The 27,091-nt window shown below is 39.3% G+C and overlaps 1 protein-coding gene across 5 annotated transcripts in view; it reads right to left on the bottom strand.

Moving 5' to 3' along the window:
* LOC131428323 (uncharacterized) overlaps positions 1-27,091 on the bottom strand; it is a 374,248-nt gene that overhangs the window by 162,932 nt on the left and 184,225 nt on the right. For all 5 annotated transcript variants that reach the window (XM_058592213.1, XM_058592214.1, XM_058592212.1 and 2 more), the window contains exon 3: positions 1,806-2,208. In XM_058592213.1, the coding sequence (XP_058448196.1) occupies positions 1,806-2,208 (403 nt within the window). The remainder of the gene's footprint in view (positions 1-1,805; positions 2,209-27,091) is intronic.

Here is a 27,091-nt window from a genome sequence, read left to right on the forward strand (position 1 = left end):
AACGTTTGAATCTTCGAACCTATAAGAAGCAGAAACAACCAAAATGTAGTCCGAAACAAGAAGTATCGATAAGGCCGAGGGTTCGAAAGCTGTACAATACGATTCTTGCTCGATTACAAATCCTTGCCGGGACCACAATATTATACGGTGCGAGAAGGGCAAGTGTTAAACCACTCCGAGACATCGATTGAAGTCGAAAAATCTGGCAAGCAATTTGTAGCTGCGGTAAGATTTCGAAACCCTTCATCACTACTGCTTCAATAAACAGCGAAATATACATCAAGGAATGTTTACAGAAACGACTTCTACCCATGATTCGAAGCCACAAGGATCCTGTTGTCTTCTGGCCAGATCTTGCTTCTTGCCACTATTCGAAATCAACGGTAAAATTGTATACTACCAAAAACATCACTTTCGTCCCAAAAGACGAAAAGACGTCCACCAAATTGCCCACAACTTCGACCAATTGAGGAATTTTGGGCATTAACGAAGGCAAATCTTAGGAAACATGTCTCGGCAGCCGAAACCATTCAACAGTTCGAAAAAGATTGGAAAAAAGTGTCAAAACTTGTCGCCAAGAAGTCTGTACGGAATTTAATTAGGAACGTTCGCAAGAAGGTGCGCCAGCTAGTCTACAATGGCTAAGTAGCAAATGTTGAGAATAATATTCTGTTGTTGTAGTCTAATATTAATCGAATAAAATTTGAATATCTAAATTATATTTGAATCAAAGTGCGTCCATACTTTCTGGAACAGTCTTTAACAGCTCAAACGTAAATCTAGCGATTGATCACGTTCCTCTATCATCATATGATATAGCAGAAATAACTTCTGGGACCCCAACTGTCTTGAAAATCTGTATAAAATCAGTATTTTTTGCAAAATCCGTATGAAATTCAGTAAATTTTATCAATGTGCTTGAAATTCAGTAGACTACTGAAAAATCTGTATATCTGATAACCCTGTCGTCACAGTCATATCAGCTGTATTTCAAAGAAGGACGAATCTTACTTAAGTAAACAAATCGAGTTTCTCTCTCCTACGAATGGAGGCTTCAAAATCCTACAACTTTGCCTAAAAATTCGGATTCTGCAAAAATCTCGATCTTAGTAATACAAAGGACTATAAAGGGCGAAACTGTCAGTCCATTTGTTTACGTAAGTTTCGCTCTCCGAGTTCCATGCCAACAAACAGGGCGATACTTCAATTGCTAGTAAGGAAAGGCGAAACTATTTATTTTTGTCTTAGTCGCGAAAACCAGTCAATTTCACGAAAAATGCGCAAGGGCGAATCTTTATAATTCACACAGGAAGCATAAAAGTAAACAAATCGAAAAAGGGCTCTCTCGAAACTCTTTTTATGTTGATTTATTCAGTGACTATAGAAGGAAAGTGGTAAAATGTGCATACCTTTTGAAGATAAACTAACAATTCATCGACTAATAATAAATTGAGCTGACAATATACGATAATTTCTAAATACGATTTGAAACCAATGTCGAAACATTCATCGATGTTTTTCTCCATTTGCTGTCAATGTTAGATTCGCTTTTCTTTGAAAAAAAAACAGCTGATATCGACAGTCCCACAACAAAAGGGCCCAAACTGCGAATGACAGCTTCTATTTGTTTACTTTTTCTTTCACAATTTACTGGATTGATTTTCATGACTCCGTAATAATCAAAATAGAAAGTAAACAAAGAGAGGCTTTCATTTCCAGTTAGGCCCTTTTGTCGTGGGATCGTTGGTAGAAATTATATCATTATTTTCTGATAGCAAAAAGAAAAACAAAATTAAAAAACTCACCTTCATCATGCAACTGCTTGGCGGCACACTCCGCACATTCGGCACATTCGGTACAAACAGTTTGCTGCTGCTGCTGAGTTTGTCCTGTTCCGCCCGTGCCAGCGACAACAGCAGAGCCGCCGCCGCTGCCGCCGCCACCGCCACTGCCAGCCTGGGAGGTCTGAGTGCTGCCCGGTTGTTGTCCCTGCTGACCAGCAGCAGCCCGAGCGGCCAACATGGCCGCCCGTTGCTGCTGTAGCCGCTGGATAACTTGAAGCTGCTGAATATGTTGTGCACCGAAGACATGCCCACCGAGGGCGCCGCCGAGCGCATTGTCCAACAGCCCACTGCCGTCCTTGTAGCCCTCGGGAGGGCTCAGCGTGGCCTGATCGACAAACTCTATGGGTGGAGCAAATTTGGGACTCTGAAATAAAAAACACAAAAACAGCAGAAAAGAACACAGGAATTAGATGGTTAAATTGTCGCAGTTGGATGGGTCGCCTGGACAAATTAGCGTGACTAAGAAAGCGTGACACGATGTGCCGTACGGTTGATTGTTGATCGTTTAGCTGCAAGCACGTGTTCGAACGTGATTCGCTTTGTTCCGGGGAAACTCCCCGTAATGGACCATTAATTGGAAGTGGGTGCAGCTTCCTGTTTCGACCGAATGGAAGGCTTGTCAGTCTATTTGATTGTCCCCTGCGACATCCGAAGCTCACTCGACGAATGACGCCCGCAAGCTCAAAACAAATTGATTCTTTTCAATCGTCAAATAATCGCCAATAGAAAAGTTATCACCGCACACAAGATTTCCCTTAGAACAGAAAACATTTATTTTAATTGCTCAATTCCAACAAATCAACCAGCCATGTGAAAGTAATCAACTTAGTCTTCTCGAACCAATCGAACTGTCGTAAGAAGTTGCCACAGGCGACAACATAAAGCAGCCCGATTTATCTGGACCGCAGCTCGTTTTTTTTTCTTATTCATTCTATCCTGTCTAGAATCTACACTAATCTACGAGCTGGAATCGACAGACCAACGAAAACCTCTGCTAATGGTGGGACAGTGCAGTTTTGCAAGCAATAAAACATTGCTCCTTCCATTTGGCAGTTGACAGTTACGCTTCCTTGCACATCCTAGTGCATGGTGCTGTGCTGGTTGGAGGGGGAGGAAATTTACCAGAAAGGTGTTTCATTTCCACCGGGCTTCTGACCCAGGAACGGTAGTTTTTTTTTTCTTCAGTTGGATGAAATTTATTCACTTCTGCAGTCTCCTGCAGCTGTTTCGAGAGATTGTCCTTCGTCCTTTCGGAGTCTGTTCACGATTTGGTTGCGAATTAGTTCAACGAATGCAATTCTACTACTTGAGGTGTAAACCCGTGTGCTCTTCGTGCTAGAGAGTAGAAAAGATCTGTAGATTTCTCAAGATGCAATCTGGGGACCAGATTTTCAGTTGGGTTGGTAGCAATACTGCTGATGCCAGACTCCGAGACGGAAACGGATGGCACAGTGTTGAGGATCAACAAACTGTGACCTGTGTCGAAAAAGAAAATAGTAAGCTGGTGCAGCAAAGCACAAGTTTGTTGTTTTTTTGTTCCAAGGAGAAAGCATTTTAAAATTATTCAACGGATTGTATATCGACTTGCGCGAAAGTTTTACCAGGAAATCGGAATAAATATAGACCCTGAAAGATAATATTTTAATGGATTTATAAACTCGCTATTGAGTTTGTTACTGCAGGTAGTAACTGGGAAATTGGTTTTACAAACGTTAGACCGTGGTTACTTGATCATAAGCTCTGTTACTGATCGGGATTGGCTGAAAATGAACAGAAGATTTCTAGATTATCAGACTTCATATCCTCAGAATTCATTGATTAGTACCGACGCCGGCCAGGTCCGAATGTAGATCGACTAAGGAATGGTAAGGGATGTTAGTTCAACACTTGTCGTTACTACAGGGTCCGGCACTCGAAGTGTAACCAATTAAAAAGGCCATAAATTCAGTTTGGAAATTACTTTTACTTAATTCAAACTACAGAATGTGTAAAAATAATACAAAATTCAGAATCAATTCACTTTTGCTCGATATGACCACCTTTTGCCTCGACTATGAATCTGCAAAAAGTCTGCTTGATTGCAAACTCTGCTAACAAACGAAAATGCGTAGGATTTTTCTTGTAGACGCTCTTGGATTACTCACTGTACCATTATCTTATACTCCGACTAAAATTGCTGGTTGCTTTTTTGTTGCACTTTGCTTGCTGCACAACGCAAACCCATTTTTTACTATTGTCGATCGGAAACTCGACAAAGAAATAGCAGCAATACATTTTTCTAAATAAACTAAGATTTATCAGCGATAGCGAAATAAACTGCTTTTGTGTTTCTCAACAATGACTATTCTGTGAAATTAAGTAGAACCTAAAGTACTTTACACCCTATAGAGGATCAGTAGGGAGTTAATGTTAGGTTTACTTATTTCGGAGTAATCTCTCATTCAGTATAAACTACGCAAGCGAAATAAAAACATGAAATTGTGATTTCAAATGCAACCATGGAAGCAATATCGAATATCGATATTTTTTGTCAGCGCTCTAAATTATCGATATCGTCGATTTCAAGCTTTTATCGATATTATCGATAAATATCGATAAGTTTCCCATCTCTAGTTTCCACAGTCTTGAAGATACAACCTTCAAGCACATATTTGATTTTTTTTTCATTCCTTCACAAAAACTAGAGAAAAGAGCTGGGGTTCAGTCGGTATTGAACAGTCATTCGCACCGCACGCGTATAGCTCTTGGCTCCTGGAAATTTTTTCTGGCTACCTAGAGTTTCATTGATTTGAGGCTTCAGTCTTTTTCAATGCTACCTGAATCACTAACAGTCTTTTTAAAGACTAACAATTAGTCAGCCTTTCTCAAGGCTGTACAAAGAGTGATATTCTAATATAATCAGTCTTTTTCAAGACTAAGAAATTAATCAGCCTTTTAAGGCTAGCCATTCAAAGCATTATTCGTCCAACTAATCAGTCTTTATTAAGACTACCACAAAATCAGTCTTTATCGAGACTTTTCTAAACTAGGAGTCTAATCGAAGACTAATTTAGCCTAGTTAATTTAATTTCAAATTTCATTCATTTCAAAACCGGAAAGGCAACAAGCCTAAGGCTAAAAATAATTCACTACGGAATAAATCACAATCCGTTATTCAACATTCACGACATTCTTATAGAATCTGAATGCAAAAATAAAAGACAACGGACGGACTTCCCCTCCGTTGATCCTATGCCTTCTAACAATATTTACGGGATTCTTCCTGAATCCGATTGTAGCGACATAGAAGAAAATTCTCCAAAATTCCCAAAATGGACGCTTGTCGTTCTGGGAAGAAACATCAATCTATGCCACCAGTGACGATGATGATTTCCGACTTCAAAGCATTCCGTACTGAGCTTTCTACTTTTCTCCCGGAAGTAAAAGTCTCATTTCAAATCGGACGAAGAGGAGAATGTCGGGTCTTGGTTGATGGATTGGAAGATTACGAACGTCTTATTCGATGTTTGTCCGAGAAACTTCATAAATTTTATTCATATGATATAAAATCAGACAGACCCTTCAAGGCTGTCTTGAAAGGCTTATCAAATGATCAAAGTACTGATGAAATTGAAAATGAACTAGAAGAATTGCTTGGTTTTGCCCATTCCCAAGTAATACTTATGAAAAAAAAAGAACGAATGGTACTTCTAAACCATGCTCTGGAATTTCCCATGAACTTTACCTAATACACTTCAATCGAAGTGATGTAAACAATTTGAAAACTTTAGAAAAAGTACGTTTCATTTCCTACGTTAAAATTCATTGGGAACATTATAAACGGCATAATCGTATTGCAAACTTAACGCAATGTCGTCGTTGCCAAGGCTTCGGTCATGGAACCAAAAATTGTCATATGGATATACGGTGTTTGAATTGTGGTAAATCGCATTCGAAAGACGTTTGTCCAATGAATGAAACCACTGATAAATTTTCATGTTCAAATTGCGATGGAAATCATAAATCCAATTATTTGAAATGTCCTGTCAGGGAAAAAATTTTAAACGCTCGTTCGCTTAGACAACAAGTCAAATCAACGACCTTAATTTTACATAACATATCTGAAAATCAAAAAACCAAGGCACTTATTTCTTCAAATTTAAAACAAAAACCAGGTACGCCTTTGAATTCGTTTTCAAACGAAAACAATTTATTGACAAGTAGATCGACCTCGTCATCATCTTCTTCTAATGACAGTTACGCTTTGGTAGCAGGTAGACAAATATCTCTTAATTCTTCTAATGTAAATAATCAAAACACAGGACCGCCTTGCAGTTCATCTTCTAACGAAAACAATTATAAATTTTAATAGGTAGATCGGCCATATCATCTTCTTCTAATGGCAGTCTACCTACCAATATTCCTTCAATGCCATTCGCTCCTTTAAATGAAGTTGGTGAAAATCGGTTCTGCCTTCTTTGAGAATTTTGAGTGACATTATTGTGAATCCAGATCTAAAATTAATATCCTGAATTTTGTTCAAGAATTCTGAAGTTGAAATCCTAAATCAGAATTCAAATTTCGAACATAAATTATTGATTCTGTAATCTGAAACTAAATTCTGAAACAGAATTCTGAAACAAAGTCCTATACCGGAAATTAAGTTCTGAATTTAGGTGAAAGAGAATCTAGATTTTGAAATTCAGTTTTAGGGGTTTGTTTCAGAATCCAATGGAAAATTCAGTTCCCGAATCCAGATCCAGTATTCAGAAGCTGAATGCGATCACTGATAATCTATTGTTGTTGCTGTTGGTGGAAGATCCACACCACGACGTCTTGTTCCGTATAAATCACATGAAGAAACGATTAATTTTTGGCCATGATTTTCTTTTGTTTTATAATAAAATTTTTATTTTGGCCTTTTTGCGTAAAAGCTTTACGTGGCCGATTGGCTTACATTTTTGTTACTTAATTTTTTTTTTGCTATTGGATCTCGTTGTCACCCTTTTTCTAGGGGGAGATGAGTTTCCATTTCCATCCAACGAGGATCGGGGGTCACTTCGTCCGCGGCTTATCTAATCATTCATTGCTTCATCGTCGGTGTTGTGTGTGATTTCCGTTTTCTTTTCGTTGTCCTTGTTGATCGTAGTCTTGGGCTCGTTGAGAGTTGCTGTAGATGCGCCATGTTGTAAAGGGTGATTTTTTAAGAGCTTGAGAACTTTTTTAAACAATAAAACGCATAAAATTTGCAAAATCTCATCGGTTCTTTATTTTAAACGTTAGATTGGTACATGACATTTACTTTTTGAAGATAATTTCATTTAAATGTTGACCGCGGCTGCGTCTTAGGTGGTCCATTCGGAAAGTCCAATTTTGGGCAACTTTTTCGAGCATTTCGGCCGGAATAGCCCGAATTTCTTCGGAAATGTTATCTTCCAAAGCTGGAATAGTTACTGGCTTATTTCTGTAGACTTTAGACTTGACGTAGCCCCACAAAAAATAGTCTAAAGGCGTCAAATCGCATGATCTTGGTGGCCAACTTACCGGTCCATTTCTTGAGATGAATTGTTCTCCGAAGTTTTCCCTCAAAATGGCCATAGAATCGCGAGCTGTGTGGCATGTAGCGCCATCTTGTTGAAACCACATGTCAACCAAGTTCAGTTCTTCCATTTTTGGCAACAAAAAGTTTGTTAGCATCGAACGATAGCGATCGCCATTCACTGTAACGTTGCGTCCAACAGCATCTTTGAAAAAATACGGTCCAATGATTCCACCAGCGTACAAACCACACCAAACAGTGCATTTTTCGGGATGCATGGGCAGTTCTTGAACGGCTTCTGGTTGCTCTTCACTCCAAATGCGGCAATTTTGCTTTTTTAAGTAGCCATTCAACCAGAAATGAGCCTCATCGCTGAACAAAATTTGTCGATAAAAAAGCGGATTTTCCGAATGGACCACCTAAGACGCAGCCGCGGTCAACATTTAAATGAAATTATCTTCAAAAAGTAAATGTCATGTACCAATCTAACGTTTAAAATAAAGAACCGATGAGATTTTGCAAATTTTATGCGTTTTATTGTTTAAAAAAGTTCTCAAGCTCTTAAAAAATCACCCTTTACATTGGTCGCAGTTGCTGGTTGGTTGGAAGGTAAGTTATATGCAGCTGGTGTACATTGTTCTATAGGGGATACTGATGGTTTCGTTAAAGGGGATGCTTCATTGTTGTTGGTGGCTGTCACAGGTGTACTGGGGTTGCTTAGGGTTGGTGGGAAGGAAGCACCGTTGTCCTTTGGTGTGGTTGTCCCCTTGTCCAGTTTATCACATGGCTTACCGTAGTGAACAGCTTTTTGGCAATATTGACATGTGGCCATCTGATTGTCATAGGTAACAAGTGATTTGCACGAACTTCTTGTATCCTGACCGAAAGTCACATAAGAATGTATAGGCCTCTTCAAGCGCATGCGTAACAAACGTACGCCATTTAGAATACCGGGGAAAAAATTCTTCCACTTTTCTTTTTCCATAGAGAGAATCTCTCCGTATTGGGACATAGTTTTGCGAATATATGAATCGGTGACGCTTGAGGGAAGATCATGCACACGCGCTTCTATAGCACTATCTTCCATATATACTGGAATGTTGTACTTGATATTTTCATGCTCCACATATTGCACATTGTTATTGTCTTTTGTGAATTGAATTGCATCCAACTCTTTATAAAACTAGATGTAGACAACATTATTCGTCTTATTACATTGAAGTAAATGCATACGTTTAATGTCAAGATGCATTTGCTCCTTAAGCAAACCTTCAAGTTCTCGTACCGAAGGTCGAATTTTGCACTGCCTGAAGTCAACAATAATTGTATTCTTTCATGTCGGCGGTTGCTTTTGTTCATTTGGTTCACTCATTTCGAGGTCGTTCTATTGTTCACTACACAATACTGTACTTGGTATCTTCTGTCCCGAATGTAAGCGGTTTTGTTATATCGACTGATGGAACATGGATTCATCACTTCACTCCTGAACCAAAACGATCGTCATCTGAATGGACAGTAACTGGTGAACCAGAGGTGGAAATAAGCCCATTTTGGGCACGAAAATGTGAATCAAGATTTCCGATTGTGAATAAAAAAAACCAAACACCGTGAATTAAAAAATTGGACAACAAAACTAAAATTTAAATTATTTTCTAAATTGTGGAAACTGTATATTACACAGAGTAGCAGCAGACCTTATGCATACCGCTCACTTTTTTATTGCGCTTAGACAAATTTGTTCTCTCTCTTAGAAGACAACCAAGCGCAAGCGAAGAACTTTAGCTGCTCTCTCTCTCTCTGAAAAGCTCGTATGCGCACGGTCGTACGGTCTCAGCGCATCATTTTTCAAATTTTCGCTTCTGATTAGAAAACGATACCCATATGTAAAAAATCCTGCCGTAGAATTCTTGAACTTTACAGGCAGTGAAACTGTTAACTTCGAAGATACTCTTGAATCAGGGCTGGAAAAATCAAGATCAAAAAATCATCAAATCGTAATCACGTAATCGAAGATGATCGCTTGTGATCTCTCCCATCAAAGATCACTCCTGATCTAATCTTTTTAAGGTCAGTTGATAAGTGATCTTTGAATCACATTGTTAAAAATCAATACTGATCTTCCGTCGCTCAAAATCGGTAGTGATTTTGAGTTACTATTATCAGTGATTCCTGTAAGATGAAATTACTGGACGATTCGATCAGCTTTGAGCATTGTGGAAGCAAATATGAACAAGATCAGACATGAGTGCCGATTGATTTACGTTGATCCCGATTTCGTTGATCCCGATGAGGGGGGTGAAAACTAGTGACAACAGCAATCATACAGGAATTTCTAACAAGGATAACGCGTGTCAATGAGACTTTGAAAATTGTGGAAAATTGATAGTTATGTATCTAGGAAAAAAGGAATTTTGAAGGCGCATGTACATCAATGATTTTTGTTAATTTATATACATGAAGGTGCTCAAATTGGGGAAAATTGTCAATTTGTAACTTTCAGGAATGCTCCCTTAACAGTCCGTATCACTAGAGTTGGGAAAAATCGGTTTCTTTACGGCACGGTTTACGATGTTTCAACAGATGTTCTTGTTAGTTCCAAACCGTGTTTGATTTCGCAACCTGTTGTTGAGCTCGCAATAAAATTAACACAATTTGAAGGGAAATTAATGCTAGACGATGAATGTTGGAAATAATCAGTTTGAATCGTAATCACATTGATAATGTTAATTTAGTAGTTTTCACTGTGCAATTGCAATACGCAACGCAACATTAGTAAAAAATATACGACAAAAGACTTTGCTTTAGTTCCAGCTGGTTGATGCTGATGATAATGATCATGCACGATTTAGATTAAACCCAATAAAACGGTATTTTTACATGAATTTTATTTATAGAAGTAACAGGAGCCCAACGTTCGAGTGGTGCCTATCAATTGGCGTAGCAAAATCCTGCACTCCTGTTACTACTGTGTATGATATTCAAGTTAAATAGGGTAACATTATTCAGGTGCATAGAATGCTTTGTGATTGGACATGTTTTTTTTATCATTATAATTATTATTCATCGCAGGATGTATGTTAATATTATTAGCTGTTTTCATTGGTGATATTACTCCACCACGACGGTATTGCTGAATAAATTTCAAATACATCACGAAGCATGGAACTCCGATGCGACCGACGAAATAAACTCACCCAACGAGCCTAAAATTATTGATATCGGATAATCCATATCCGAGAAAATTGAGCTGTAATCAGTTTTAACGTTTACGTCACTTATACTATTATATCACCGGAACCGCAAGTGACTGCCATTTGAACTTCAAACCTGTTTAATGAACACAAAGTAGCATTGAAACGAGCATAACTTCGTTGAAAAGTTATTCCCGAATCAGACAGTGATACTGATAACGATGAAGACATTTTTAAATTCTAAGTAAAACCAAAATTTATCTTATCAAAAATCATTCGTTTCAAAATTCATTATAATATCTACAATAAATATGTGATATGAAAAAATAATACTGATAATTTTTATTTACCGTGAATCAAAAAAAAATTGTTTATTTCCACTACTGTGGTGAATCTCGTCTGAAGCGCCCGAAAGCACAACAATGGGCTGGAAAGGTTATGGCCTCGGTATTTTGGAATGTGCGTGGTTTAATATTTATCGACTATCTTGAGAAATGAAATACCATTGACAGTGAATATTATATTACGTTATTGGAGCGTTTGAAGGCTGATATTGCAAAGAAAAAAAATTGTTTCATCAAGACAACGCGCCGTGTCGTTCAAAATTAACGCAAAACTATATAAATTGAGCTTCGAATTGCTCCCACATTCACCGTATTCGCTAGATTTAGCTCCCAGCGACTACTGGCTGTTCGCAAAAAATGCTCGCCGGTAAGAAATATCGCACGAATGAATAGGTTCTCGCCGGAACTGAGGTCTATTTTGAGGCAAAAGATAAATAGTTCCACAAAAGTGCTTTTGAAATGTTAGGGCGGTGCTGGAATAACCGCGTTGCTCTTGATGATTTGATTATGTCGATAAATCAAGTTAATTTTGAACCAAAAAAAAATCGTGTTAGGCCAGGGACTTTTCAGCCAATGTGTTATGTAAAAAATCTTTTTAAATTCGTTTCAAAAGTAGTCCAAAGTCTGTCATTTTCTTTGAAGATTAAAAAAAAAGTATTTTGAATGTATAAGGATATGGATGACATAAGCAACGCATCATCATACCACCAAGTGGATTAAAACAGATTTAAACACGAACAGTATTTTTAACACTTGAAATTGAGTTTTATGGTATAAATAGTGCAAGGCAAATAGTTACACTCTAGTCCTAAGATTGAAAGACTGAGAGCCTCAAGGAACATCTTGGTACTTGCTCTTAAAATTGCAGGATAGATTTTCTCGGAAGAGTTTGTTATTAACGTTTCATGAATCAAGAAAGGAGCAATCTGTATCGGTTTTCCGAAACCATTTAACTCAAGCAGGCATATCAATGGCACAGCACAAATGCCGGAGCTTTCTGTTGATCCCATTAGTTCGCCAGTTCGTTGCCTTTGGAGTCGTTGTAGAAGGTACTTTTTTTTTCAATCAACATATCCAATTTCTTCGTCTCAGGTCGGCAAAGAGCTACGTGCCAAATCAACCAACTTCCTTCCGTCTTGCAACACTAAGCTCTCTCGGGAGTCGGGTTCCTTTGCCAAGAAAGACTTCTTTCCTGGCTGATAGCAGTCTGCATCCATTCATTGCCATTGCCGGGACCATTTGCGTGTCGGGACTAAATTTGTTACACAAACAGGAACGATAGTTTGCTCCAGAAACCACATACCTACCTGTGTTACACCCGGAGGACTACAGACACACACCCGTTTACTTGTAAAAGTATTTATGTTACACAATTTAGCATCCTCTTTCATCCCTCTACCGGTGGCAATCCAGCCGATGCGTCCTTGGCCGGGGGAATGCGGGTCAAAGGCGAATGATGTAATAGACCTTGTTACTTTCTACAAGTGGAACAGTAAATTACCACTTCCGCAAAGAGCCGCATGCAACGCTATTAACCGACGGGTGCCTACTTGTAGAGTAGTAAAGCAATGTTGCACTATAAAGGATAACCTCGCCGACTGCCAGAAGTCAGAACGAACACAAACGGTATGGCAGCGAAAAAAGAAAAGCAGACGACAAAGGTTGAAGGTTACCGGGAAGTAGCTTCCTCTATTTGGTGTTTGCTATTTTCTGCCGGTAGTCGATGAAAGGAAAACGCCTTTGTAAAATTATACAAACTCTGTTGCTTTTGCATAGCATGCATGTAATCAGATGCTGTACCGACTGTACCCACAGAACACATAAATAGCGAGTAATATGTTTGTTCGACGTGCTAAACCTTGTTATCTGCGTTGGGGGCGGAATTGCATAATTTATAGGATGTACATCTTCGAGAACAGTTAGTTGGGCCAACCCTCCATTACGATCCAAGAGACTATTTGATCCTGGCTTTTGGTTGGGTATTGAAATTGTCTAACATGCAAATTCAATGGATGAGAATTGTGCCCAGGTAATCAATAAGTACATAATAATGCTGCATTATGACAGCAAATATTCGCTAACTGGCATTGAATCGCTTTTGAGACTGAATTAGACCCGCCTTTGGCAAAATATACGGCTATTGATAGATAATGCTTCTTTGCGGCTAGTGTGCATTCAGAAAGCAGAATTCTGATTGATATATAACAGATGAGCTTTCAGATTGCAGATATAGCGCTAATAAGAATTTTCAGGGCTCATAAACGGCTATTTTACATCCCAATCCCACATACATACAATAATGCCTGCTGGTTGCCTGGGTGGGTCACAGATTCAAACGCCAGTAACTCGCTATTTGTTGGAACGAATAAGTTTGTATGAAGATTAAGGAGTGTATCAAAAATAAACTAACCACATACATTTGTGTTGTATGCATGTATTTATGATGGTTTTGATGCTCAGATCACAGCTTGCTGTGCGTTTGGCTGTCAGCTTTCGTTTGTTTACTTGTTTGTGCGGTTGAAATTCTGCGTTTTAAAATGCTTTTTGCCTTTTCAGGAATTGAAAATTAAAGTTCTAGACACATGGCTTAGTGAGAAGGGTATTACTATGCAAAAATTGGCTAAGCGGTTTGGAATTCATCTTGCCAGTGTTAAAACCATCATTAATAAGTTTGGGGAACACTATTCTTTGGATGAGCTACCAGGAAGAGGCAGAAAACCCGGTTCTTCCAACCCGAAACTGGACCAGAAAGTGGTATCTCTAATCATGAAGAACAAATCAATGTCAATACGTGAGTTGCCAAAAAAAGGAACAAGTGTCGGAATGATCCAGCGTATCAAAAGGCGAAATCTCGAAGCAAAGTGTAGAACAAAAGAAGCGAGCAGCAACAAGCGCCCGGAAATTGTTTTCGCGTCTTTTGATGGACGATGAGACTTATGTGAAGGAGAACTCAAAAACCCTTCCAGGTCCACCATACTTCACTGTCGTGGTCGATTCAAGTGAAGAAATTCGGTCGACAGGTACTGATATGACAAGCATTATGTTCCTGTGGTTTGAAGTCAACAATTTTTTACACTACTGCAGGCCCGTGCGCAGGGGGGGGTTTTGGGGGTTTAAACCCCCCCCATGAAGAATTTTTTTAAAATTAAGTTTTATGAACACTTATTATATTAAAGTGCAAATAACTTGACAATTCATATTTTTTTATCAATTTTTTATCAATTTATAAACTGACCCCCCCCCCCCCCCCGGGCACGATCCTGTCAGAATTCGTTTTACATTTTTGGACACCCCCCTCTCCCCTTGAAACCCCCCCCCCATGGATGATTCCTGCGCACGGGCCTGCACTACTGGAACTATAAATGCAGAAATCTATCGATCTGAGTGTCTCCAGAAGAGATTATATAAGAAGCATAGTACACCTTCACTGTTTTGGCCGGATTTAGCGTCGGCTCACTATGCTAAAACCACTAGCAATTGGCTTACGGTAAAGGGTATAAATTTCGTTGAGAAAAATATCAATTCACCAAATTGCCCTCAGCTTCGACCCATCGAACGTTACTGGACAGACTGGTAAGTCAGCTTTTTTTATTTTTTTTTATTTATTTGTCGTCAATCAAAAGTAGACCATAAGGATAATTACAATAATCGTCTTAAATTAGTAAACTATTCTAAATAGATCACTAAATATTGTATAATTTATTATGAGTTAAATAATTATAATTGGCTTACCGAATAGAACTGAAATATTGCTTTAGTTTGTTTTTTGACATAGTGAAATCGACTGCTCCTGAATGCTTGTTGTATACAGCCATCAATTGATTTATTGGCCCATTTTTTGCATAGTTTGTTCGCTGGTGGTTTGTAATAAAAATATTTCGATTTCTTAAAGGCCGAGATGGTATGTAAAAATTTAGTTTGGACAGGAGTTGACTGGAATCTACGCGATTCGAGACAATGTCATTTACAAATGAGATCATTGAAAATTCTCTGCGTTCTTTTAATGTTTGAATACTGATCAGCATACAGCGAGCTTTATAGGATGGAAGAGGAAGTCTTGTCCAACCTAATTTACGAAGTGCAAATAACAAAAATTGTTTTTGAACTGATTCAATTCGATCTTCCCATGTGATTAAGCAAGGTGACCAAACTAAGCTACAGTATTCTAGTACTGACCGAACATAGGCAATGTATAATGTTTTAATTGTATACGGATCGTGAAAACAGTAACAAAATCGTTTTATGAATCCTAGCATGTTATTGGCTCTGTTTATGATTGTATTATAATGGTCAACAAAAGTCATTTTAGAATCTAGTATTATTCCTAAGTCCCTAATTCTTTCGCATTTTTGAACTGTTTGACTTCCAAGAGTAAGTATCAAGTCAGGTGTATTTCGTTTTTTACTGAATGTTATTCTACTGCATTTTTTCACATTTAGTTGAAGAAGACTTTTGTTACACCATGTATAAAAAGAAAGAATTTCTTCTTGATAAACCTTGGCATCCTCACTTTTCTCTATTTCTAAAAATAGTTTTATATCGTCTGCGTATATTAGAATTTTTATTTTTTTTTTAAAGAAAGGAAATGTCGTTTACAAACAAGATAAATAAAAGAGGACATAAATGAGATCCCTGGGGGACCCCGGAACTGACGTGAATGGGGCTCGACTTTTTACCCTTAAATTTTACAATTGGTTGACGATTTGTTAGATAAGATTCCAACCATTTAAGAAGACCTGGTAAGATTCCCAATTTCTGTAATTTGAACATAAGCATGGGTATGTCAACACGATCGAATGCTTTGCTGAAATCTGTATAAAGAGCTTCAATGTAATTTCCCTTGTCCATAGCGGTCAGGGTATAGTGGACGAATTCAAGCAAATTAGTAGTAGTGGAACGTCCTTTGAAAAATCCATGTTGCATGTGAGTAATTCTATTTTTTATTTGACTAAACAGTTTGTCATTAACGATCGCTTCAAAGAGCTTCGGAATGCAAGAAAGAATAGCAATCCCGCGATAGTTGCATATGTCTGCTTTTTTCCCATTTTTGATAATTGGTATAAGGAAAGAGTTTTTCCACGTATCTGGAAAAACTCCAGACTGAAGCGAATTATTAAAAAGCCAAAGGGGTTGCAAGATCTAATGCTAATTTTTTCATAAATATGGGTGGAATCCCATCAGGTCCGGCACTTTTAGAGACATCCAATTTGTTTAGGGCATCTATTATGTCTAGCATCTTCAGTAAACTCTGGAAAGAAATTAAAATATTCACGATCGCGGTCATCTTCAGAAAACTTCGTATAGATTTGTTGAAAAAATTTAGCGAAAAGATTACAAATTTCTTGTGAGTTATTACCAATGTTTTCCTGTAAATACATTCTTGACGGAAAGTTTTCTGATTTCAATTTGTTTCTAACATAACTAAAGAATTTTTTTGGGCAAGACTTTATTTCCTGTTCAGTTCTTGAGTTATACTCTTTGAATGCAGTATTAATTGCTAAACTTAGTTGGTCACAGATGTGTATGTAATTCGATAAATTGTCACTATTATTTTCTCTTTTGTACTTTTTATGAGCCTTTTGTTTTCGATTTCTTAGGTTTCTAATATGCTCGTTATACCAAACAGGATACTTTGAATTATTTTGTCGCCTAATTTTCTTTAATGGGACATGTTCATTTATTATGTCGTACAGCCGTGCGTAGAAAATATCGACTGAAATTTTGACATTTCCTTCGTTTCTAAGGAGTTCTTGCCAATCTATTTCTCGTAGCTTACGACTAATACTATCATAATTTGCTGAGTGGTAATCGAAAATCTCCTCATACTCGTAGTCGTCGGGTCTATTAATCTGATGTATAAATATTGAGAATTCGATTGCTGTATGAAAAACTTCATTTTTCCACAATGGAGTTGGTGATTCTATTACACAAAAATCATCGTGAATATTAGTAAATAAAAAATCTAAATAACAGTTTTGCTGATTTTTTTACATGATTAATTTGATTAAGACCTAAACCAGATATTTTGTCGAATAAGTAATGAAGTGTTTCATTCTCCCCAACGAGAGGTAGTAAAATGCTATCATTTTCAGCGTCTTGAATAAAGTCGATATTGCGCTGATTAAAGTCTCCATATATATGAACTTTAACTTCCGATGGAAGCTTAGTAATTATTTCATCAGCAACATGCAAAAACTTTTCATATGTGGCTTTTTGGGCATTGTTAGGAGGAAAATATACTGAAACAAAAATATGTGTTTCACCTGCTAAATGAATTCTTACCCATAGGTGTTCAAATTCTTTAAATTTCGTAGTGGTTATCATTTCGGCGTCAAATTCTGCTAAAACAGCAATGAGAACACCTCCCCCCGATTTTTTATCAGATGTATGGAGCTCACGATCGTTTCTAAAAACGTTGTAAATGTTTCCGAAGACTTCCGTGCTGTTAACGCTACCATCCCAACTAGTTTCGGTTGCTAGAATAATTTTTATGGATTTCATTAATCTTAAGTGCGCTCTTCATACGGTTAAAATTTTGACAATATGCTACGATTTCTGTCGACGACGCTAGATGAGGAGATCTTATTGAACATGATTGTTGACTTATGATAATATTGTCATTATTCTCTTCTTCTGGGTAATGCGTCAAAATTGTCGAAAACACGAATGTTGAGCACGACACGCCACGCACGTATCAGTTGACGAACATTCAGCAGACATTTGATTCGGCATCGTTAGTTGCAGGTTGTGCTCTCGATAAGGATTAATCGTCGGTCCTCTTTGAAAATTAATTGTAGGTCTGTAATTTGTTGGTGGTCCCGATCGATCCTTAGCAGCAGCAAGAAGTATTCTATCAGGTGAAAGATTATTTCGGCTGTTGTTGTAGTTGTTGTTATTATAGTTGTTGTTATTTTTTTTTTTTATTCAATAATATAATATAATATTAAGGCACACTGCTTGAGCTCTAAGATGCCAAGGGTATTTACTAATCTTAATTATCGTCTAACTTAAAACTAGAGTAGTATCATTATGTAATATAGTATCTGGCGATCGGTAGTGGCCGGCGAATTGAATTTAGGATGAGATGATTCCAGATGGCGATGGTAATTTTCTATGTTGGCCGCATTCTTCGGTCCGTGAGGGTCCGCGGGAAACACCCCCAGGCTACGAAGGCCCGGCGGGTGGCCCGCATGCTGGTCATGGACTGGAGCGGTCTTCCGGTGATGGTGATGTTACGGAAGAGAATGAAAAAAAGAAGTAAATATTGTGGGAAACGGGGTAAAAAAGGGGTGTGGGAACAAAATGTTTGAAAACGACAGAGATCTAATTAGTTGCCATCGAGATGGTGAAAAAACAGGGAAAGGGGAACGAAAAAGTTAGTGACAAAAAAAAAAGATCTAGTTAATTCCAATGAAGATGGTGAACAGGGACGGGGATCGAGAGAATCGGGCGGATGTTAGTGTCGAACCTGTAGGTGGAGATTATATTTTCTGAGCGAGGAATAACACATTACACTTGTATATCAATGTGTTTAAGGTACTGGTATATGAGAAGCATATATGAACTATCCCGACTCGCCAACACATCCCGAACCGGCACCTCAGGCGGTCTACCTCGGGCCCTGAGGGATTCCAGTAGCTTCGACCTGGCGTCACGATACTCTACGCACGACCACACGACATGCTCGATGTCCTGATAACCGTCGCCACAGGTGCAGAGCCCGTTCTCCACGATCCCGATACGCCGGAGATGTGCGTTGAATGTATAGTGATTTGACATGAGCCGTGACATAACGCGAATGATATCACGACTCATGTTCATCCCCTTGAACCAAGGTTTCGTCGATACCTTAGGGATAATGGAGTGTAGCCATCGTCCCAGTTCGTCATTCGTCCATGAAGTTTGCCTACTTTCGAGAGTTTTCTGACGAGAAATACTGAAAAATTCATTGAAGCAAATTGGTCTTTCATAAATATCACCTTCCAATGCGCCCACTTTAGCCAATAAGTCTGCCTTTTCATTGCCCGGAATGGAACAATGCGAAGGGACCCAGACTAACGATATTAAATAAGACCGTTCAGATAAAGTTCTCAAATGTTCCCGTATTTTCCCCAGGAAATATGGGGGATACTTTCCTGGCTTCATTGCCCGGAGAGCTTCTATTGAACTTAGACTGTCCGTGACAATGAAGTAATGGTCTTTGGGCAATGTTTCAATGATCTCAAGGGTGTACTGAATAGCAGCTAATTCTGCGACGTAAACTGAAGCCGGATCACTGAGTTTGTAAGAAGCGGTGATGTTTTGATTGAAGATGCCGAAGCCTGTGGACTCGTTGATGTTTGATCCGTCAGTGTAAAACACCTTTTCACAGTTGACTGTTCTAAATTTATTATAAAAAATATTTGAGGCCACTTGAGGGCGCACGTGATCCGGAATTCCACGAATTTCTTCTCTCATGGATGTGTCGAAAAACACAGTTGAATCAGAAGTATCCAAGAAATGAGCACGGTTGGAAACAAACGAAGAAGGATTAATATTGTGAGCCATGTAATCAAAATACAAGGACATATAACGGGTTTGAGAGTTAAGCTCAACTAACCTTTCGAAGTTTTCAATCACCAGAGGATTCAAAATGTCGCATCGAATGAGCAAACGATATGAGAGATCCCAGAACCGGTTTTTCAGTGGAAGAACGCCCGCCAGCACTTCGAGGCTCATCGTATGAGTCGATTGCATGCAACCCAAGGCAATACGCAAACAACGATATTGAATTCTTTCCAGCTTGATGAAATGAGTGTTCGCCACTGATCGGAAGCAGAAGCATCCGTATTCCATCACGGACAATATCGTTGTTTGATACAACCTGATCAGGTCTCCTGGGTGGGCACCCCACCATGATCCGGTTATTGTACGAAGAAAGTTGATTCTCTGCTGGCATTTTTGTTTCAGATACCTAATGTGATATCCCCAGGTGCCTTTGGAGTCGAACCAGACCCCGAGATATTTAAATGTGAAGGCCTGAGCTATGGTTTCACCCCCTAGTTGAAGCTGTAATTGTGCTGGTTCTCGCTTCCTCGAAAATACAACCAGCTCAGTTTTCTCCGTAGAGAACTCGATACCCATTTGAAGAGCCCATGATGATAAGTTGTCGAGAGTATCTTGTAATGGTCCTTGGAGATCGGCAGCTTTGGGTCTTATAATAGACACAACGCTGTCGTCGGCAAGTTGTCTTAGCGTGCAAGATGTGTTGATACATTCATCGATATTACTTACGTAAAAATTGTATAAAAGGGGGCTTAAGCATGAGCCCTGAGGAAGACCCATGTAGCTGAATCGTATTGTCGACAAATCACCATGCGCAAAGTACATGTGTTTCTCAGACAATAGATCATGTAAAAAGTTGTTCAAAACTGGCGAAAGACCATGCTGATGCAACTTCTCAGATAGGATATTTATAGAAACTGAGTCAAAAGCCCCCTTAATGTCTAGGAAAACTGACGCCATTTGTTCTTTACGAGCAAATGCCATTTGAATTTCTGTTGAGAGCAACGCAAGACAATCGTTCGTTCCTTTGCCTCTGCGGAAACCAAATTGTGTATCTGAAAGTAAACCATTAGTTTCGACCCAATTGTCTAGACGAAACAGAATCATTTTTTCGAACAATTTCCGGATACAGGAAAGCATAGCAATCGGCCGATACGAATTGTGATCGGAGGCTGGTTTCCCTGGTTTTTGAATGACGATAACTCTCACTTGTCTCCAGTCGTGTGGGACAATATTACCCGTGAGGAACTTGTTGAATAAATTCAGCAAGCGCCTTTTGGCGGGGTCAGGCAGATTTTTCAACAAGTTGAATTTTATTCTGTCTAATCCCGGGGCTTTATTGTTACATGACAAAAGTGCAAGTGAAAGCTCTACCATCGAAAACGGTGATTCGTTTGTATTTGGTGTCGCGGCGCGGGTGATCTTCTGTTCCGGAACAGAGTCTGGGCATACTTTTTTAGCGAAATCGAATATCCAGCGGTTGGAGTATTCCTCGCTTTCATTCGTGGTGTTATGATTGCGCATTCGTCGGGCTGTGTTCCAAAGAGTGCTCATAGATGTTTCTTTCGTTAAGCCGTCTATAAACCGACGCCAGTAACCGCGTTTCTTGGCTCTAATCAAGTTCTTAGTTTTAACGTCTAACGCCGCGTAATTCCGGTAATTATCAGGTGTTCCATTTTTTCTGAATTTTTTATACGCGGAGGCTCTCTCCGCGTTTAAATTTGTGCACTCTTTGTCCCACCACGGGTTGGGAGGACGGATGTTAGTTTTTGCGCCGGGTACACGTTTCGTCTGAGCTTGAATCGCAGTATCGAGAATCAAGCCAGCCAAAAACGTGTACTCTTCCTCCGGAGGAAGTTGTTGAGTTCTTTCAAGTTTCTCAGATATCGAGGTCGCATAGCTATTCCAATCAATATTTCGTGTGAGGTCATACGAAACATTGATTGTCTTCGATGGTTTTAAGCCGCTTGTGATTGATATTACGATCGGTAGATGATCACTACCGTGGGGATCAGGAATTACCTCCCACGTGCAATCCAACCGTAGCGATGTCGAGCAAAGGGATAAATCCAGCGCACTTGGTCTTGCTGGTGGTGCAGGAATCCGTGTCATTTCTCCCGTATTCAAGATTGTCATATTGAAGTTGTCGCAAATATCGTGGATCATAGCTGATCTGTTATCGTCGTGAAGACAGCCCCATCCCGTACCGTGTGAGTTAAAGTCTCCTAAAACCAACGTCGGTGCGGGAAGGAGCTCTATGATATTACTGAGCCGCCGATGCCCAACCAAGGCTCTAGGGGGAATGTAGATGGAAGCAATACAAAGGTCCTTACCTTTGATTGTAACATGACATGCGACAACTTCAATACCTGGTATCGAGGGGAGGTTAATTCGATAAAAAGAATAGCACTTTTTGATCCCTAAAAGTACTCCTCCATAGGGATCATCTCGATCCAGGCAAATAATGTTAAAATCGTGGAAGTTTAAGGATATTTCAGAAGTTAGCCAAGTTTCGCACAATGCAAATGCGTCACATTTCAGATTATTTACTAGAAATTTAAAAGAATCTATTTTTGGGATGATACTTCTGCAATTCCACTGTAAAACAGTGATTAGATCCGTGACCTCGGTGGATGATTTAGCCATCGAAGGATACAATCGCTGAGAGAAGGGGCCAATTTGCAGTCAACTGCTTCAAATATGTTTTTACTGTTGGCATGAAAGCAATTAAAATGCTTCTAAGAGGGTCTGAAATATTGAAAGTTGTAAAAATCCAGTCCACAACATCAGAGAACTTGATAAGTCCAGCACCTAGTTGGTTCTCTGGTAGATTTTCTGGGACGCTTGGGGATTTTGTAGTCCCGGGAAGTCGTGGGAATTCCATCTCGGAATTGAGTTTTCCGAGACCAGGAGCTTTTTGCTTCGGTGTTGTGTCCCGATTCCCGTTAGCTGTAACTTTTCGAAGCCCTTCGGAAGACACCTTCGAACCCTTACTAGGTAGCTTATGAGAGGATTTATTTATTCTTTTCCTACAGCTATGAGGGACCGCCGAAGATGGACCTTCCAAAGGGTCGTCAGAATCGCTCTCGTCAGTTGACAAGCAGGCATATGGGTTCGTTGTCTGTTTAGGAGGGGTGGCACTTTTAAGCATCTCTGCGAAAGAACGCTTGGAGTGCTCCTTTAGGGAACGCTTCATTCGATCACCTCGCAGTTTGTAAGCGGGACAATCAGAGAGGTCATGCGGACCCTCCTTACAGTAGAGACACTTTTCAGCATCCTTACCGCAAGAGCCGTCCGCATGAGCTTCCCCACAGTTAGCACAACGTGGCTTATTGCTGCAATGGGTAGCTGTATGCCCCAGTTGTTTGCAATTAGTACAGTTCATTACTCGGGGTACGAATAGGCGAACAGGCAAACGAACCCGGTCCAAGAGGATGTAGTTGGGCAAAGCAGAACCGGCGAAGGTCACACGATAAGAGTCTGATTGGGGATAGGACTTTGTTCCATCCCCGGCGATCGATACTGAATGCAATCGCTTGCAATCCAGTATCTTGACATTCTTAAGTGAGGGGTCTTTAAAACAACCCGCCCCGTACTTAAGAACGTCCTCGCAAGTCAAACTCGAATCGGTGACCACACCGTCGATTTCTACTTCGCGAGCTGGCACGTAGACGCGGTACTCCCGCGTAAAAGGATCATTTTGAACGAGCTCATTAGCCTGTTTTGAACTGGTAAACAGGACCCTGAGCTTGTCTGGACGTATCTTATCAAAACTTTTTATAGTATTGTATCGCGAGGACAGGTCCCGCGATATTTTTAAAATATTTAATTTTTTTTCTTTCGATTTGGTCCGGAAATAGACCGCATAAGGACCGGCCGGTAGTGCGAGCCCGGATAGCTCTTTATGCGAGACTTTTTATTGTCAAGGGAAGTCTCCATTTGATCATCGGGAACGGGGGGGTCAGAATTTTGACTAGACATGTTGCGGAGCTACCTCCGCACAGAAATAAGTGAATCGGGGAGAAATAGAACAGTCGAATGCAGGAAGGAAAAAAAAACTAAATAATGATACTTAACTTAAATCCAACGGGGGCCACCAAGGCCTAGCCCTCGTCGATCGGCGTATCGCCGCTGCGATGGTGTGCAAAAAACCTCCGAGAGGAAAAAGCACACTCTTTTTTAATCCGCACAGTGATATCACGTACACCGCTGGGCCTGTTTTGATCGATCGAACAATCGCCGGCTAACGGTACTGTTTCGATCGTCCGCTCACAACAATACACTGCTTCAGTATATAATGTGCATAAAACCTCTCACAGGAAAAAGCACTATTGTCTATTACACAATAGCGATCTAGTTTTGATCGTCCGGTCACTTTATCACACACGGCACTGGTTTTCAACGCTTTCGCAGTAAACACAAAGCACGTCCGTTCACTCGGAAGGTTGAAACGGCAATGAGTTGTTGTTATTATTGTTATTGCTATTATTATTCATGTTGTGACTAATAATGTTATTACAATCTCGTTTTGTAGATGAATGATGCGTTGAAAGAATATTGGATCTGTTATTGTAATTTTTTCTTGAATTTCGCTTTTTGCGCCTTCTTGACTTGTCAGCCTCATTTTGTTGACGTCGGAACCTAGATTGGCGTGCGTCGTACTCACTCCAATCTGCTTTCCATACTTTTTTGGTGCCTAATAAACGCCATCCAGAATAGTCGGGTTTTTTACAGTTCAGTTCGTCATCCAAACTGGGGCATGAGTCAGGTGTCGATGATGATGATACAGCAATTTGGATTCCAGCAATATTTGTTGATAAAGGCTTCAACTCCTCTAGAATTTCCAACTCGACCATAGAATTCGGATTGTTAGGTAAACAGGTTGCTGTGTCAAGTGATAGCTGGCTGAGTTGACTTATTTCGTTACTCAGGTCTCGCAAATTTGTAGAAAATTCTGACGTCACGGTTTGCAGTGTTGAGAACACACTTTCCTTTGTCGACTTTAAAGCTGTATCTAGCAGTGCAGTCATGTGATTTTTAATACTTGTCACACTTCCCGGCAAACTGCTATTTTTATTTAGTGCGATCAACTCATTTTTTATGGTAGTGAGTAAGACTTCTAGTCCGTCAATCGCCTCATGTATTACAGTTGGCTTCTCCTGTTGGAAAGCAAACTTATGCAGCAGTTCCGTGTTGGCCTGAAGTTGCTTCTCCAGCAGTTTTTGTTGTTCAACAAGGCTGCTATAATGCATCTTTACTTGTAGTAATTCTTGACATACCTCGCAACATGGCAGCACATAAGAATTAATGTCTGCTTTTTTGTCTCTCTTCCTGAGAGAACCGCGCTGAATGGTAACACCGATGCAAGCCGCGTGAAATTTTCGAGGGCAGCCAACGCATGTCCACATGATTGTGTCGACGGAGGTATCCAGTGCACAAATTTCACAACTCATGTTGATTACACAACTAACAGTTAAAATAAACAATAAATAATATTTCGCGCGCGGCACTGGGAGCGAATGAAAAACACGTCCGAACTTGACGACGACTAAAATGAAAGCTGGGAACATGCAGGAGTTCAAAAAAGTACGGGTGTGTAATGTCAGAAACATAACTGGATGTCGTGAATACGCTTTCTTCATACTTTCGAATATCAATTAGTTGATCGAGAGTGTGAGTTATGCAAGCTTTCCTCTTTTTCACTACTAGAATTTGAAACGATACACCTAAACTAAAGTACAGATTAGTTACATAAAAGATTCTGACACACAATTAAATGTTACGAAACAACCAGTATAATTCTTTATGATAAAATAATGATTGTTCTGAAAGGAACCTTTCATTAATGGCTTCTAAGTCGGTGCTATACATTTTATATAGCAAATCAGCAGAAAGTTCTACTACGAACTACAAGTGGTTGAAAAATGGGCCGTATACAGTATAGTGAAGAAAATTAGGCATAATTCTTTCGGTATACAATTATTGTTCTAAATAGAACCATACAGAATTTTGATGTCAATTATTTTGTTTCGGATTTAAATATTTCATTGGAAAAAGTTATCAAAATGCCGTACGAGATAAATTTCTGGCATTCAGAAGGGCCAAATTGTGTAATTCTCTAAGATATTAAAAATTGTTGCGAATTTTGCACTGCGAAAATTACACAAAGCTAATCAAATTATCCTGAAAACTGGTTTTGTGACCTGAGCGTTTGAGGCTTTTCACCACGCATATGGTTTACTTTCATTGCCGACTGCTCCTCCTGACGACCGAAGTCCAAATGAGAGGACGACCTGAGCGTTTCACGCTTTATACTTGGTTTGTTCTTACTGATATTGGTCGGAGAACCTCACCTCGACATCCAGTTCCGTCTGTAGCAATAAGAGAAATGAACAGTTTTTATTCAAAGATTACCTTTTCTATTTGTTCAGTAAACTCTGATATGTGCCTGACTACCTCAAAACCGTCGTCCGGATGCGAAAAAGGCAAACAAGCGTGATGAATTTTCCTCATTATTAAGAAAAGTTTTAGAAAATTTTGTTTTTCAATTATTCTTAGGGTTTTTTCACGCTGTTGAAAATTTAATCACGAATTCCTGTTCATATTTCCGATAGCTTGTAAAAAAAATATGTTGTTGGGTTAAGAGTACATCAAAAGATATTCGTAGTAAAGTTCTGCCCATTCTTGTACAGGGTAAATTTTAAAAAGGGACCCGTAGTAAAGTAAGTCGTATTCAGAACAAAAGAACCGATTTAAAGAATTCTGGAATTAGGAACTGGACCTGAGCTCAAGAACTAGATTCAGAACTTAGAACAGACTCAGAATTCAGTTGGATTTTAGTAGACTACAATTTCGAAACTGAAATCAGTTCCGAAATCTTTTTCCAGAATCCAGTTCAGCACGCAAGCTCTGAATTCTAAACCCATATTCCGGAACTAAGCTCTGAAACTTGAAGACGATTTCTCGCCACGACTACCAAAATGGGTTGCATAGAGTACAGTAGAACGTCGCATAATTCTTTAGGAGTATTATTATGATTCTAAAAAGAATCGAATAGAATGATTCTGGAATAAGAAACTGAACCTGAGTTCAAGAACTAAATTTAGAACTACCATATCGAAACTGAAATCAGTTCCGGAATATAGTTCCAGAATCCAGTTTCAGAATGCGAATGAGAGTGAGGTTTTAACCACGCAGAAGGTGCACTTTCCGTCACTGTTGGTTGATAATATCGCTCGACGACCGGAAAGCAAATGATAAATCATTCTCACGACGTCTGCTTCCATTCAACACACAAGAAGAAATGATCGATTTTCGACCACAGTTCCCCTTTTATACGCATTCAGATGAACATATGCTCCTGACTACCTCAAAATCGTCGTCCGTGCGCGAAAAAGCCAAGCAAAAGTAAAAAGTTTTCCGCGTTGTTTTCAAAGTTTTAGGAAATTTAATTTTTGAGTTGTTTGTTGTTATCTCACACTGTTCCAAATATTATCCTAAATTCCTGATCATATTTTTGATGAAATGGTGAAAGAATTATGTTGCTGCCGATAATACAAGTCGAGATATTCACGATTAAGTTCTGTCCATTCGTCCATACGGCCATTTTTGAAAAGGCACCCCATAGTAAAGTAAGTCGTATTCACGACA

This window comes from Malaya genurostris, chromosome 2, assembly GCF_030247185.1.
Source record: "Malaya genurostris strain Urasoe2022 chromosome 2, Malgen_1.1, whole genome shotgun sequence".
NCBI lineage: Eukaryota > Metazoa > Arthropoda > Insecta > Diptera > Culicidae > Malaya > Malaya genurostris.